The following is a 16,221-nucleotide window of genomic DNA, read 5'->3' on the forward strand; positions in this document are numbered from 1 at the left end:
TAGGCTGCAAACCAATTGTGTACTACACACTTATAATATACTGTATATACTATGTACTACCCTTAAAAGTGTGAGTTTTGGCAGGCTAGTACACAAAATATTAACATACTACACTGTTTCTTACTAACAGTGCCCGATGAACTGTTACTATGGCAACAACCATTATACCAAGCTGCAGCTGCAACACTTTCCGCCATATTCTTTTTCAAAGTGTTAAACTGACATATCTCCCTCAGTATCTACAATTTCTAAATGATTAAAAAAAGACTACAAAAACACCATAGAAAAAGCCACCATACCTATTGGCAAGGGTTGTCTAGAGGGGTATAAACCTTGAGGATTTGCAGTTCCTTCCTCAAACTAATCATCAAAAACTAGTAAGTAATTGGCCTCACTAACATCCTCATGGCTGATCAAATCAAGCCTTATAAATAAAGTCAAATAACGCCTTCCCAGAAGAGCAGTAGCTGGACAAAATCCCCAATAATACCCTTCATTTCAGAAGATATGTTGGATGAGCAGGTGTTCAGCTTTTGGCCATTTATTGTCCAAATTTGTCCATTTGGCCAAATTTATTTATTTGAGGAATTCTTTTTAAGTGTATTGTGGCTATAGACTCCACAAGGGACTCTTTTTAGGGCATATTCCTGGGCATATATTTCATGTAATTTTTTTTTTTCCAAAGTGAGGAGTACTTTATGACTGCCAGTATCATAGGTATATATGTTCTATATATGTTTATAGCATTCATATTTATGCTATAAATACAAACGACTATGTATAATATATATATTATATTTATTTATACATATACATATATATATATATATATATATATATATATATATATATATATATATATATATATTATTTTATTATTATTATTATTTATTTTTTTTTCGTGTAGAGCAGTTTGCAAAATAATGGAAAAAGTCCCTCAATTGAAATATATATTTGGTGACTATAAAAGCCATGACGGTTATTAAGCTGCTAAGAAAAGCTGAACAGTTTTATTTTCACATCTGTTGGTAGACCATCTTCAGCACCGCAAATGGAACCTCTGTGACTTAAAAGTTATCAGAGATAAAAATTTCAGTCATTCAGATATTGCAGCTGTCACTTTGGAAAGAACCACTCATTCAGTCACAATGTAGATGTGTATCATTGCACACAGTCATTCATAAATAGGTATCGTGGTTCAGAATGGTGGGGGGAACACACACACACACACACACACACAAAATGTTACACTCACTCTGCAGCAGACACAAATTTGTCCAGGTGGCCGTCGTTCTCGTCGAGAACTTCACGTGTTCTAGCTTCACCTGTGGACTGCAGCCCGATCACGACACACTACAGTAAATTGTAAAAATAAATGAATTAATAAATTATCAAAACATAATCTACGTACCTCTTTTCTCATTTTACATAATACAGTAAAACTAAAAAAACCCACCTTGCCAGCCTCCAGCTCCTTCTTGGCCAGCTCTACCAGACGCCGCACCTTGGCAGCAATGCAGAGGTATTTGAAAAAGCGCTGGTGGGATGACCAGAACTGACCCCACAGAGACTTCCTGGACACCATACACAGCAGATCAGCAGCCTGAGTGAATACTGCCAAGGCCTCAGCCCACTGAGGAACCATAGAAAGAGAGAGTCATCACATTAAAAAAAAAAATAACTGGGTTATGCCATCATAGAGGAAACAGGATGAGTTCTGAGGTTATCTTAAAAGCTTCTTTCAGTTTAAATTTAACAAGACAGGCTAAAATACCCAAATACACTGGCATAGCGACAGATTTATATTACAAAATAGAGGAGTGTGCTTTACATTTTAATTCAGTTAATAAACTTAAGACCTACTGCTATTCATTATTGTTTGACTACTAGGAAACAAATAAAACTAATTATACTGCTGTTTCCATGTGAGAAGTCTTACTGCAGTCCTTCTAATGAATCAAGCCGACATGAAATTGCTAATGTGCTTCTGTGTGGTTGTGAGAGAAAACGACCTTCTGCTGGCTGCTGCATAACACTCACCAGTTTGGCAGCTTTGTTATAGACCAGTTTAAAGTCATCGTCCAAGCTGATCTCTTCGATTCGGAATGAGACCCCTGAGAAGCTCAGCTGCCGAGCTATGTACATCCCACTGACTTTCATGTCCATAGCAACAATCTCCATGGCACCCACACCTCTATAAAAAATGAAAAATACATCCAGCATGTTCAGATTTAATTGTGATTGGTAACCGAATTAAAGTGCCCAAGCCTTTTCTCTTAAAGCCACTAAATCTACACCAAACCATTTCCACGAACCTCTTCTCGATTGCGTGGAGAAAATCATCGAACGTCCTAAAAGGTGTTCCTTCTCCCCAGATGCCCAGGCGGCTCATGTAGATCATGTTCTTTGGCTCAGAGGCACCTTCAGAGGGACAAAGGAACCTTCAACCTTACATTCTTCTAGACCACCAGTGGTATAGATATCTCTCAGTATGTTGAAAAACTCACCCGTGGCACTGGCATACACCACCCTCGCAAGAGGCAGCTTGTTCTGCAGGTCCAACACAGCCTTGCCCATTTTAGTGGAGGTGGCATTTTTGGCTTTGTGGCATTCATCAAATATGATCTGTAGGCACATCACTGTTAAGGGCAATAATTAATAAATGATCGGTATTACAGTAAAGATTATGACACACACAGCAGCTAAAAAATTAGGACTCAGTCATAAAGGATACGACCCCATCAAAATCAGACCCACACCAGTCCAGGATCTGTTTAAGTCTGGTTCGAAGCTGACCTCCTGCCTGGCTCTCTCCTATCAGAGCAGAGTATGTGGCAAATAGGACCCCTTCTGAGGTAGCTGTGTCTCCATACTTTATCTAGGAGGACAAAATTAAAGTGGTGTACACTGAATGAAGTTGTTAAACGCTAAAATGCTAATTTGGAAAGCCTTACAGGCCACTGTGTTCTAATATATATGAAATAAAAAAACAAAAAGCAAAAATGGAGATACATAATATTCATTGGAAAGCGACGACATGTAAATATTTGTTGCATAAAATGACACACGTTTGGCATAAGTAGGAAAAAAAAAACATAACGAGCATTTGGGAGTTCTGCAGAACTGAAATGACTGCACACTCACTTTATTCAAGGCATGCACTAGAATATTGGGAGCACCGATGTCCTGAAGATCTCTTTCTGCATCATATTTGAGGTCATTGGAGACACTGAACCTGGAAGAGGCAGAAGTTCAGTGAAGAGATGGACCCAGAAATGCATAGTCAATGCAACCATGAGACTCATCAGTGCTTCCTAATCCAAATCCTTGATAGTTTGTTAGCCCTGATCTAACACCTGAATGCTGATCATTTCAACCAAGTGAAGTGTAAATGGTTGTATTTACCCTGGGACTTGAGAGTATTATATTTGCCGCCTTGATGAGTGATAACTTACCACAGTGATTTCTTTCTTCCCTTCAACCAACTTTCCAGGATGATGCCGGCCACTGTGCGACCTTTGCCCACTCCTGCTCCATCCCCTATGAGGAAGCCCGCTCTCTGGTTGTTCTGTAGAATCACCTCATGTTGCTTTAACATAAAGGAAAAAGAAGAGGTGATGATATATTCGTACCTGTATATGCACTGAATGATCACTGGATTAGGAACATGTACCTTGAATCTCCATTCATTTTATCAGGTCCACTGACCAGACAGTAGCACTTTGTGGTTCTAAACCTACAAACTGTAGTCCATATGTTTGTCTACATACATTCTTATCCACATTTCACCCTGCTCTTCTATGGTCAGAACCCCCACACAGCAGGTATGTTTTGGGTGGTGGATTATTCCCATATATTGTGTACAATTCTTTCACTTTGGATTTGGACATTGCTAATAAAGACACTGTATGCACCTGGCATGCATAGATGATGGCCTCCAGCTGCAGAGCAGAGAGCAGGCCTTTGTCGCTGATGGACTCCGGAATGGAGAGTGTGTAGGTGATGTCAGGAGGAGGGACACTGGACAAAGTGTTGGTCTCCACAACCCGGTCCGGATGGGAATGTCCAATAGTAGCTGGAAGAAGGGAGAGAAAGTAAAAAAAAAAGCAATGCAATAAGAGAGAAAAGGCAAATGTAATGGTCAATGTGTGAAAACAGTGAACAGAGCCTACATTTTGAGGGTTTGTAGTCAGCGAAGGTGTCCACATGGCCCAACTCCTCTGTCTCCTCTTCCTCCACCTCTTCCTCTTCCTCTGGCTGGGGTCTCTGTATTATACACATTAAAATAGCAGCTTCAACCAGAGAGGCTTACACAGACATGGAACACATATCACCCACATATCCCATAACCAAACTAAAAAAGAAAATGAAAGCAAAGTGGATCAAAGACACCCTCAAACAGAGCCAGTCATATGAATAGCTTGGGTGTTAATTTAAAGAATTCAAATCCAAATCAGTCTCAAAATTCTGTGCAGAGTGTTATATATTTCTGTGTAATAGTTTGGACACTCATGGTCGAATTATACTTGCTGGTGGTTTTCAAAATTAAAAATATCATTTTTAATGCACAATTTCAGTTCATTGGCTGGGTTTGACAATATTGGAGAAAAATGAAACCCAAAATATTACATGTGCCATAACATAAATACATATGCTACACCATATTTTCTCCCCATTACATTTAATCATAAAAAGAATGTGCTTTATAAGTCCTTTATAAAGGATCTTAACTTACATCACTTTGAAAATCAACTTTTACATTTGTATGCAATTACGAATCCTTGGTCAACGTATTTTCTTTCTTTCAAATGTAGTTATGTATGTTATAAATAAATGTATTAAGCCAAAAAGTATGATACATACTAAGCAGTTAAGGTAAGTGAAGATGATGATAATAATACTTCCAATTAAACTTTCACAAACAGAATGTACCTGAATACTTGTCAGAGATGGTGTTTGGATTATAGCGGCGAAATCGTCTAAACTTCTTATACCCTGAAATCGGTTGCAATTGAGCTGGGAGAAAAAAAAAATTCAAACATAATATTGAGAGTATATCTGCAGGAAAAGGAAATGAGATTTAATGGGAAGTGTGAATGGAACCTCTCCGGGCTCATGCGCCAGTTTCTGAAACAGCAGCAACACGCGGTTAGTGTTAAAGCGTGGGAGCGCAAAGAACTATATCAGAATTCTGAAGAAATTTGTGGTGCTTTGTTGAGTGTTTGTGTGTGGGCTGAAGTGTGGGTGCATAAGCTGAGCTCTACCTCCTGGTTCTGGGTTGGTGTGTTGATGTCCCATAATGTAGGAACAGTTGCCAAACCGTCAGGCAACAAGACTGATGTTTCTGCATATTCTGACAGGGAATCGGCAGGAGACGAGAAGAGTGAGGTGTTGGATGGATCATCTAAACAGGAGAGGTCCTACAATGGAGAGAGAGAGAGATTATTTTATTTATTTATTCATTTATTTATTTTGGTGGGATTAGCATATGCTTCCTGACATATATATTAAGATGCCTATAACACCACTGGACAGTATAATTCACTTGAATGAGAACAGTCCATCAAAAATAGCCACAGGAAACTTTTTGCAATTTAAAGTTTGCAAAGTAAGGCCACACATACTGAGGTGTGGAGCAGTGGAACTGTGCTCTCTCGAGTAAAGCAGCACTATTCAGTGTGTTTGGGATGAGTTGGAGAGGAACCTATGATTCAGAGCTTACCATCCCACATCAGTCCACAATCTCACTAATGATTTCATCACCTCCTCCCAGAAAATTTTCTTAAATCATCTGTAGACACTGGCTGATTCTCCATGCACCCTACATAGTGCATAATTTAGGTCATAAAATAAATCTTATTTTGTATTGTGTGTTGAATAATTAAAACATTTATACTCAGCTTTAAGCTTAATGTCTCCCTGTGTAAAAAGTATTGCTCTGTTTGCGTGTAGCAGTACGTTATTAATTATTTTTTTATAATCAGTGCACAATGTGGGAAACAGTCATTTCCTTCACCACGTTTTGAATGAGCTCTCTGTGAATACTTCATCCGTTCTGAATGCTCATCAAATACATCTGTACTGAAAGGAGACTGCATCCAAATGCAGGAGGGGCGTGGGGAATTGTGTGTGGCAATAAACAAATAAATAAATCATACTGGACAACCAGTGTGTCTTTCAAAATTAGAGGATTTTAAAACCAAAAATTATGTCATATGTATATTGTGTTTTTCATATAAAATAGTACCTGTATTATTATTACTTAATAGTAAATTAATATTAATTATCTGTTTTATTCATTACACCTGGGCTATTATTTGCATTATTTGGTATTTATTCTTATTTCAGTGTGTAATCACTGCAATAGAAATGCTACGCATATATATTTGTTTTAAAAGACCGTTTTTATTTATTTACTTTTTTTTAATAAATACTTAAAAACTTTATAACACTATTAACCAAAGGCTTCATCCTACTTTTGTTGTTGGTAACAAGGTGGTTTTCCAAATGAAATGGAGCACACTGAAACACATTCATTTCATTGGTTAACTTTATGCAGTATCAATATTGGATCATACTATTGTTCTATTATTGTGACACCCTTTCTTAATAAAACATAACCAACATATTAATGGCCCCAAAACCATTCTTTAGAAAGGTTAGTTTGTTTGAACACTATTTCATGGTTTGGGCTGTTCATGGGCTTCCTGTTAAGTCTCCAGTCATATTATATTTGTTCTATTACATGTGTAAACACACTTAATCCATATAGTCAAGCTAATTACAGGCTTCAGAAACTGGAACAGAAAGAAAATATGGACAGCCCTGTGGTCTCTGAGGACCGTCTAGAGAAACTATAGTTTAACAGGTGGAGCTACATTACTAACATTGTACTACAGCCACCACTGCAACATGCATTCATTAACATGACATAGAAGTGAAAGAATACAAGCTTTACAATAAACGCCCAGCTGATACATGATGCAGAGCGGCAGAGCTGACCTTGCATGAATTGAAAAACAAGAAAAAAAAATCTAATAAACAGCAAGAAGCCTACATCGTGTTTAAAACACAAAAGCAAAATATACAGGAGTCAGCGCTGGGGGAGACGGTCTAATCTTCAAGGACAAAGCACTCAGCTAATCATGGACGTTGTGTGTATGTGGTGTGTGGATCCTTTCTGACTTTATACTAGACCAAGTAGAGCTTTCAGTGCTCATCAGTTTGAAAGTCATTGTACCAGATGTGTTTGAACCGTTACATAAAACTGCACTGCTCAGTTCTGTTTTTCACTGTTTTACCATTACTTCGGTTATTAAATGTGATACTTTTTAAAAGTGAATAGATCATTCCACTACTTAAAAAAAGTTTTCCTAAGCACTGAATAGTTCTATTTTAAAAAATATATTTTTTGGACACTGCAAGCTACTTCAACACTGAAAAATCTGCAATACAAACATGACCCTAAAATGTTGTGTTTTAAGAGTTAATCTAAGTATTTAGTTTTGACCCAAAAATGAGGACAAATATTTCATAATTATACCATTTAAAAATAACTGCAATTAAAGGCACACTAGATAAAAAGTTTCCTACCCTCCTACAAAAGTTACATAGTGCAGTATCTGCCATGCTGAGGGTGGAATAGATATGACAGACCCTCTTCACAGGCCAGTGAAGCTGTCACTTTAAGGTAAAAATACTACATAATGTTCCTTTAACACACCAATTTCAGAGCTTTTTGACACAGCCCAGTGTTTCAGACTCAACCCCAGTCCACGGAAAGCAAATTCAATGAAAGCCTTTCCTGCAGTGAAAAATGATTAACCCTGTAGGACCCCAGCAGAAGTGCCAAAATAATATTCTAGGATTCATTCCAACTGCCTGACATTTTTTAAGCATCTAAAACCAGGGTTGTCAGGGCAATTGACACAAAATTCTGGGAAGGATTTGAAAGGAGCTTGTAGGCTTGATTTTGCCTCCTCTGGATCCAAGCCAGTGGGTAAGGTGTGCAGCTGTGGGATGAGTGTGGGATGACTGAGGGAATGCTCACCTCAGAGCATTGCTGAACATTTCCAGGGAGAGGCCGAAGATGCCTGAATGGAGTGAAGAACTAATGCCACCCATAACATCCTGCCAGCCTTATTCAAGCTAGCTCTGACTCAAGCTACAGCAACGTGTTTGTTCCTGCTGCAAAGGAGAACAGCATGTGTATTCTTTTCAGTGGATAGAGGAATATTGGCAAAGACGGGGTAATAAATTGCAAATATACTGTTGACGCACATCTTGTATTCAAATTACTGCCTGAAGGGTTTGAGTCTGCAAAAACATGTACAAGAATAAACCCCCACGCATTCTATGGTATAAATATGTTTGACATTGTTTTGGAGGGTTTGAGTTTCTTTTTTTTTATTTTAGTAACCCAATGGTCCATATCTTGATACAATAAAATATGCCATTAAAACCTCTGATGTAACATGTCATACTGTAATGTGACATGCCCAAATAAGGAACCCTGAGTTGAAATCTCTCTGGAAAGTAAGAAAGTAAGGGATTTTGCCTTTTACATATATGCAAATGTTTCAGGTCCAAAAAAATAATAATTCAGACACCAAATATATCTGGCACTTCACTCTGGTCGGTGTATGGGGAAAATGTCCGATAGTTTTTTCAAAATTTTCATATAATTACAAGTACAGCTGCTATGTAAACAAAGTAGTTCAAAGCGGTTTCAAATGAAATGCTCTTCTCCGGAAGAAGGATCTGACAGAAAAGGCAGAATAGCTCACAGCTAGACTGTCCAGAGTGTTTAATGCCCCTGTAGTTTAATGCCCCTGTAGTCTATATCCCAAAAAAGTTTACTGTTCGTTTAAATTTCTGCATTACAGAGACACTGAGCAAGTCTTAAAGATTCTATATAGTCAAACATTTCACATCATAATGCTTTGAATGACACATAGGGGTACTCACAGGACCAAATATTCAGCTTGACATATTACACCAGACAAAAACAGCTTAGAATCCAGCGTATCTGGATTCTAAAAATGCACTATATTCTAAAGTCTGCAGAGGACTATTATCCTAAATGATCTACTTCGTTTCAGCCCTGTGTAAAGAGTATGCTGCAAGCTTTCAGCCTGCATCTCTGTAGCCTGTGCTGTAACTCACGGCAACTGAAACAGTGACAGTGACAGTTAAGTTTGGCACATGATGTGAACGGTAACAAGCTAACAAGCTAAAAGTGATCTAAGATTAAAAAAACACACTCATTTTTCCTGTGGTCTGATAAACACCCCCCTCCCAATGCCCTTGCTGCATGTTCCTCTTCCACTTCATATTCTCCAGTCAGTCACTGCTTAAACAAGCACTTTGTGTTTCCCAGCAGTGTTCTGAAAAACCACATTTGCCCATATATAGACCTCCTTTTCACAATCCATCAGGGACATGATACAATCAGCTGCAGTGTTTTCCTCCCTGACAGGCACTGAACACATGTCCGCAACACTGACACCAGATTTTTAATGGCACACTACATATATATATATGTTGTGGATGAAGTCTTACCTCTATACTTGAGGTATGTGAGGATGGATCAAAGTTATAGTAGCAATAAGGATTTTAACACCAAACAGCACCAAAAAATAGCAAACCGTAGACATGAAAATCATTATTTATTGTTATTATTATATAGAATATACATATGCAACTCCTTGGAGTCCCTCATTGAACCAGTTTAACACACAGATGCGGTCAAGTTTACACACAACAAGCTTAGTACAGTCTTTCAGAGTGAGACATCCAGGCCACTAGATGTCAGTATAATGGCTATTAAAATGAAGGAGAATCACTGGAGAAAATGATGAATTGCTCCTTTAAGGAGATCAGGATTATTTCACAAAAGCTTTGCATTGAAAAAAACCCAAAACAACAAAAAACTCCCCAAGCTGTTGAAACACCTTATAACATGTAATTCATGAGAAATGTCTCTGCACCACAGTTCAATGTTTACCAAAGCAATCTCTGAATATGCGGGGTGAGGAGAAGTGGCCCGTCCAGACAGACTACACGCTGATATGACCGCACTAGGCCTCATGATAAGGAAATGAGGGCCAGCACAAAAGCTCAGGAACATCTCTTAAAAACTATTTAGTTCCTGATCCTTCTTTGCTTCATCTTATTGTCACACCACAGGCATGGAACTGAGGTTTTCCTGGAAGAGCCAACCATTCCTCTGCTGAGGCAGCACTCAGGGAATCCCCCAGTGTTCCAGAGCCAGGAAATCAGCTACAGAAATGCTGTTTCTTCAGTTTGATTTTTAAACAACAAACAATAAATCCGGGTTAGTCATTTGTTAAAAACAATGCAGGCCATCTAACTGCTTATAAATGGCAAAGAAAGGTAACAAGTGAAGAAAAGTCTATGGGTCTGTGTCTATATATAGAGTAGGTAACAAACACAAAGGCTAAAAAAAAAAACACCTAAAATCGGGATCGTAAAATTCTAAAATTGTAATTAAGCACTTAATTCCACCTATTTAATCACCCTTCTTATGTGCAATTATCAGAACTAAATATATACACAAATATTTTACATAACAAAAATTAAAAGCTGTACTGACATATGTTTAAATTATAAGGATATCTTACTTGTTTATACTGTGTCAGACTAGTGGGGAACAGTAAGGGATTTTTTCAGTAAAATTCAGTTCATGTTTGATTTCACGTAAGTGTAACAATGAACACTTTCACTGGAACAGAAGCGGCCCTTTAATTCCTTTATATACATGCAGGCGCGCATTTACACAGAAACAAAGCTTTATGATTCACACAGCATTTCTTATCAATGTGGGGCAATAAAAAACACTGCAGAACTCTATGCTGGAGAGAACTCTAGGCTAATTAAAACAGATGGATGCTTTTTCATTTCCATAGTATGAAACATTTATAGAGAATGGGTGTCAATAATCTGAGAACTATAATTCATATTTAAAAATCTAAGTATAATTAGGTTAATAAAAATTTAAATAAGTAAATACATTAAATAATACTGGACACATGACACATTCAAATTAGGGGTGGATGATATGGGCAAAATACTACATCAGAACACTTGGGTGTGTTATTTCATTTTCCTTAGATCTGAAAAGCTGGAACAGTTAACAAAAAATAAGCCACAAAAAAAAAAAAAAAAAAAAAACATCCACATGCTGACAACTAAGGGTTAAGGTTTAAAAATCTCAGACTTGTTACTATCAAACCATTTTCACACCATTTTCCACAGTTGCCCTTTCACAAATGTAGCATACGGCTGGAAATGTTCCGTGTCATATGTTCTTACTACAAGAAATATTCCATGTAATTCAGGCATGGGGCAGGGTCTGTGTATTGCATGCAGGAGAAATGGCATGAATTCTCTCTGAATTCTCTGGAAAACTGCTGGTTCTATTCCCACATGTGCTCACACCGACATTAACCGGACTTTGTACAATAGCAGATTGGCAGGTTAAAATCCGGGTAATGTCCAATACAAATGATACCAATATTTGTGTTCACACACACACACACACACACACACACACACACACACACACACACACACACAGCTCCTCTGGCTAATGTCCACAGTTCGGGGTACTGTGCGTAACTGAAAGGGGCTTCAGCTTCTAGACTTTTTAATAGTAACTAATAAGCAACTCCATGTAACTGAGTGTAGAACACTGGAGTTATGCTTAAGCTGAGGAACAGAAGACTGGAAGGGGTTCGACTTAAGGGGACAATTAAGGTATATCCAAGTGTGGTTTATGGGAGACACAGTTTTCTGTGACCTCTATGACATACTTTCTGCTCACCTCAGTTCAGACCACGTTTCAGTGGAGAAAACAGCAGATTTCTGACTTGGATGTGGTGAAGTAATAGACAGACAGAGAGAAACAGACAGAGAGAGTGAGAGAGAGAGAAATCTTTCCAAAAGCTACCTTGCAACATCAGCACAAAAGCACACCAAATGCCGAAAGCGCCAAACATGGCACCACCTCTCTGTGAGGTACAGCTTTGCTGCTCAGAGCCAAAAGGAAGCAGAATAGTGTTGGTGTGTGTGTTAGAGGGTGGTGTTAAGAGATGTGGGGCGGTCTGTAGGGACCACCCGTAGGGTTTCTGTTACCGTAAGTCCGCCTGAGCCACTGAGTGTGTTTGATATATAAATATAAAAAGAAGGCACACCTGAACAAACGAACATAGACATCCGTTATACTACTCGGCAGGAAGATGAGTAAAGTCAGCTCTGTGCGTCTGTGCTGTGGGGTTCACTGAGGCAGAGCCTTTTCCCACGTCAGCGAAACGGCTGACGCTAATACTCCAGGGAAATAATGCCTCACAATTACAACAATGTGTCAAATTACGCCACAGCGCCTGACACTTACTGAAGCCTCCAAATGAAGAGTGACGGGAAAACGGCGAAGCAGCAACAGCCTCATCATCTTGCTAACCAGAGCTTCCTGATGCAAGTTAAATCACTTACACTGACAGGTTCTGTCAAACAGCTGGTGTCAAAACAAATGTTACAGTCCCAATATCATGGAAAACCCATTCCTTATAGATTGGTGTAATAAACCATGTTAAAGTTCCACACAAATGTGTGTATATATATATATATATATATATATATATATATATATATATATATATATTAATGAGGAAAAATGTAGTGCATTGTATATAACCATAAAAAGGGAGACTAAGAAAGAATGATAGAAATATAGACAGAAAGAAATACGACAGGGAAAAAAGACAAAGAAATAAAAAAAATAAAACCAGAACGTAAAAGTCATCTCCAGGAATTTGTTCCAACTGCCTGGCTTCTTGAGTTAGCTGAGAGGTGTTCAAGCAGCTGGAACAAAATCATGGAAAGGAATTTTACTTATGGACCTGAATTCCCAACCTCAGCAAGTTCAGTCACAGCTGACCTCAAAGTATCTTTAAAGAGACAAGGCATGTAAAAAAATAACAGAAAAAAAAGGTTCTTTAAAGTGACACTTCTGCAAAAATAAATGACACCACTAAAGAGGTTGAGATTTCAGATTTAGAACAAAAAGAAATACAAAATAAAGTTCAGGTTGATCTAGTTCTCAAAAAATATTCGCAGGTGACAGAACATTTGAAAGATTGCAAGAAAGTTGTAGAACAAGTTCTTTATTATATTATTTCTTAAAAAAAAGACAATGAAAGGATAATACAAATTAAGAAGGAATGGCAAAAATGCAGAAGAAGAGAGAAATACAAAGCAGCTTCCCCTTCCTGACATATTTTATGTAGGTTTTGCGGACAGTTTGGTCAGCTTGGTGTTGGTGATATAAAAGGGGTTTTACAAGTGACAGATGTGACAGACAGAATAGCAAAAAGTGAAGCAAGAATATGAAATTATGAAATAAACATATATGAAAGAAAAGAAAAAATCACAAAATAATGAACAATGGAAACAATGAACGATGGACTCTTGTTAAACTGGTGCAGTGTGGTGTTTGATCACAGGTGTCCAAATACATGTGCTCTTCAAAGTGTCTTACATCACACTCTTCCAGTAAGACATGCGACTTGCCTTAACTTCAGGCCTAAAATAGACCTGATCACACAGCTATCCCTCACAAGCCAAAAACGACTATTTCTGGAGAATTCTCATATCTGCCCCCCAACAAATACTGGAGGATAATGTATACTGGTGATGTATGCTATAGATGATACATAATTGCATGTATATATATAGTGTTTGTTTAGCAAATATTCCATTATCGTGCAATGTACATGCTCAACGTTTATTCATTTAGATATTATGCTGTATACTAGTACATTATCGGAATATTTATATTATTTATGCATGCATTACATACACTGTATACTCACTATTCTTATTTGCATACTTTTTTATGCAGTCTGTTGTTGTCAAAGTGCACTTTCTGGCATATGTAAAAATGCAGCTCGTTGCCTTGTACTGTAGCTTTAGCAATGTTAAAAAAGTTGGAAGTCGTATTTAGAATACAGATTTAATAACGGACAGCTTAGTTCTCAAATTTTAGCACTTTGGTACCTTCCGAAAAACTGTTTTTCCAAATGCACCAGATTCCCCAAACCAATTCACGCCATTTCAGTTCGGACTTGGTCATATTTTTTTTGCGTTTGTTATGCCACGATCTGTGCAGCAGCCTTGTGCACTCAACACTTTTGCATGAGAACTGTTGCATTAGCATGAGGCCATGTGCAAGATTGCCATGCAAATGCCATGAAGTTAAGACTGAAATCGGAGTTTGACGCTCCGACTGCGCAGAATCCGAGAAGCATCTGCGTCCACCTCTTACTGGAACTCAGCAAGGATCGCCATTTGTCATGATGACAACATAGAATTGGGAATCAATGCAACTGGATATGAAGGGTCTTAATCAATTCATTCTTTAAAGAAGAATCGTCTTTTTGATTAAGGATACACAATGAACGCTCTGTTTACTCAAAGAAACGGCATTTGCAAAGCTAAGGGGAGATGGACTGACAAATGCATGGTTAATGCAAGAACTTGTTGACAAGGAAGTATGCATCTTATAACCTGTCAAGGAAATAAGAGTGAGAAAAACACCTGGAGATAAACTACAGCAGCCGGCATGTTGCCAGTCACTTCCTTGAACAACATGGGAATATGACCCAAAAAAGCAACATGCTCATTTACCAACTGTCAGTACAAGCTATTTACATGGACATCTGAACCTTGAAAAGTCTATATTCAGTCGTGTAAGCACACAAAGACTTTGCTGGAGACCGGGAACCGAATCCGGCCAAGTTAAGTTGGGGAAAAAAGAGAGAAAAAACAAAAAAACAAAAAAAAAAACAACAAACAGAACTGGACATCTACCTTGGGCAGTGGACGTCCCAGGTCTGCATAAAACTTAGTCCAAAACTGCATGAGCGACATGAGTCCAGCGCTTCTCCAGGAACTCACTGCTGTTCACCTCCCGAAAACAAGGGATCCATCCATGAGCTGGAGAGAAAAACGCCGGCAACTTCACGGCTGTGGCATTCCAGAGGAGTGAGGGTGAAGCAACAAAAACAAGCACAGAGTAAAGAGAGGGAGAGAAACAGAGAAAAAAAGTGAGAGGGCACGAGAAAATAAAGGGAGAGAGAAAGGGAAGAAAGAAAGAGACAGAGAAAGGTCGGCCAACAGCGCAGTTCCACAGCTCGGCTCTAAAAAGAGTCTTTCTCGTACACAAGCATACACACACATACTCAAAGCACACAGACATGCATACACCCACAAACTCACACACACACGCACACACAAACACAACAGGTAGGACCTAGGCTTGTGTGGGAGAAGTCTTTGCCCTTCCTACTGCTTTAAGTCCTCCTAAACTTTCTCCTCTTTTACTAAAAGAGGAGTGACAGGTATTTGCCTAGCATTTTCAGTCATATTGATTGTGGTTTAGTTCCTCAGTGCAGAAGGTGGTAGGGAGGGGAGGGGAGGGGAGGCGAGAGGGGGAGGAGGGGAGGAGCTTTCAGGAAATGATGCTTTTGTTGGTAAGTGACTAGAGTTACTGGCAGTCAGGCCCTCTTTACTGTACATGGTGTAACTCAACCGCATTTGTAGTGTAAACAGCGCAGCGTGCAGGTTCTCTAGAGCACTGTGGCGGCTTGAGGGCCTCTGTTTAATGCTGGTGGATCGTTATTTAATGATTATTCTCTTTAGGCCAGTGGTTCCTTGCCCAGCGCATTATTCCAGTCGCTGCCCTTTTGTGTTGAGCCGCGACGTTTTCATTCATCACTTATGAATGGAGGGGGTGAAAGAACCAGAGAGACAATTAGCTTTACGCAGCTCGGGTGGCAGAGAAACGATTTCATGTGACTTGCATGGGAGACAGCAGACGGAGGACTAAAGCTGGCCGGGCACGACACAGAATGTTATGATTGTTTCTGGATGTTCTCTCACGATCAAAGCACTGATTTATGTGCTTATATTCAGGCCCAAAAAAAGCACACTTCTGACTACAACAACATGCCTCAAGATAAAGAAAAGAACGGGAAAAAAAACAACAGTATTATTTCCCCTCACTGCAATAATACATTTCCAATAACAAAAGGAATGACAAAATAATGTCTTACAAGCTGTAAAATCCTCCCTATTTGGCTTCTCATAGAGGAGTAAAAATGAAGTAATAACTCATAAACTAGCCATCCATAATGGGATTTG

The 16,221-nt window shown here is 38.7% G+C and overlaps 1 protein-coding gene across 4 annotated transcripts in view; it reads right to left on the reverse strand.

Moving 5' to 3' along the window:
- sbno2b (strawberry notch homolog 2b) overlaps positions 1-16,221 on the reverse strand; it is a 71,521-nt gene that overhangs the window by 15,155 nt on the left and 40,145 nt on the right. For 2 of the 4 annotated variants that reach the window (XM_066647520.1, XM_066647521.1), the window contains exons 5-16: positions 5,265-5,420; positions 4,933-5,016; positions 4,173-4,266; positions 3,915-4,075; positions 3,456-3,589; positions 3,145-3,235; positions 2,735-2,878; positions 2,508-2,625; positions 2,316-2,421; positions 2,041-2,194; positions 1,457-1,633; positions 1,256-1,353 (exon numbers count right to left, since the gene is read on the reverse strand). In XM_066647520.1, coding sequence (XP_066503617.1) covers positions 1,256-1,353; positions 1,457-1,633; positions 2,041-2,194; positions 2,316-2,421; positions 2,508-2,625; positions 2,735-2,878; positions 3,145-3,235; positions 3,456-3,589; positions 3,915-4,075; positions 4,173-4,266; positions 4,933-5,016; positions 5,265-5,420 — 1,517 coding nt within the window. Of the gene's footprint in view, positions 1-1,255; positions 1,354-1,456; positions 1,634-2,040; positions 2,195-2,315; positions 2,422-2,507; positions 2,626-2,734; positions 2,879-3,144; positions 3,236-3,455; positions 3,590-3,914; positions 4,076-4,172; positions 4,267-4,932; positions 5,017-5,264; positions 5,421-14,889; positions 15,046-16,221 lie in introns of all 4 variants that reach the window. The other 2 variants (XM_066647523.1, XM_066647522.1) reach the window with 2 other exon arrangements.

This window comes from Hoplias malabaricus, chromosome 16 (genome assembly GCF_029633855.1).
Source record: "Hoplias malabaricus isolate fHopMal1 chromosome 16, fHopMal1.hap1, whole genome shotgun sequence".
NCBI classification, from domain to species: domain Eukaryota; kingdom Metazoa; phylum Chordata; class Actinopteri; order Characiformes; family Erythrinidae; genus Hoplias; species Hoplias malabaricus.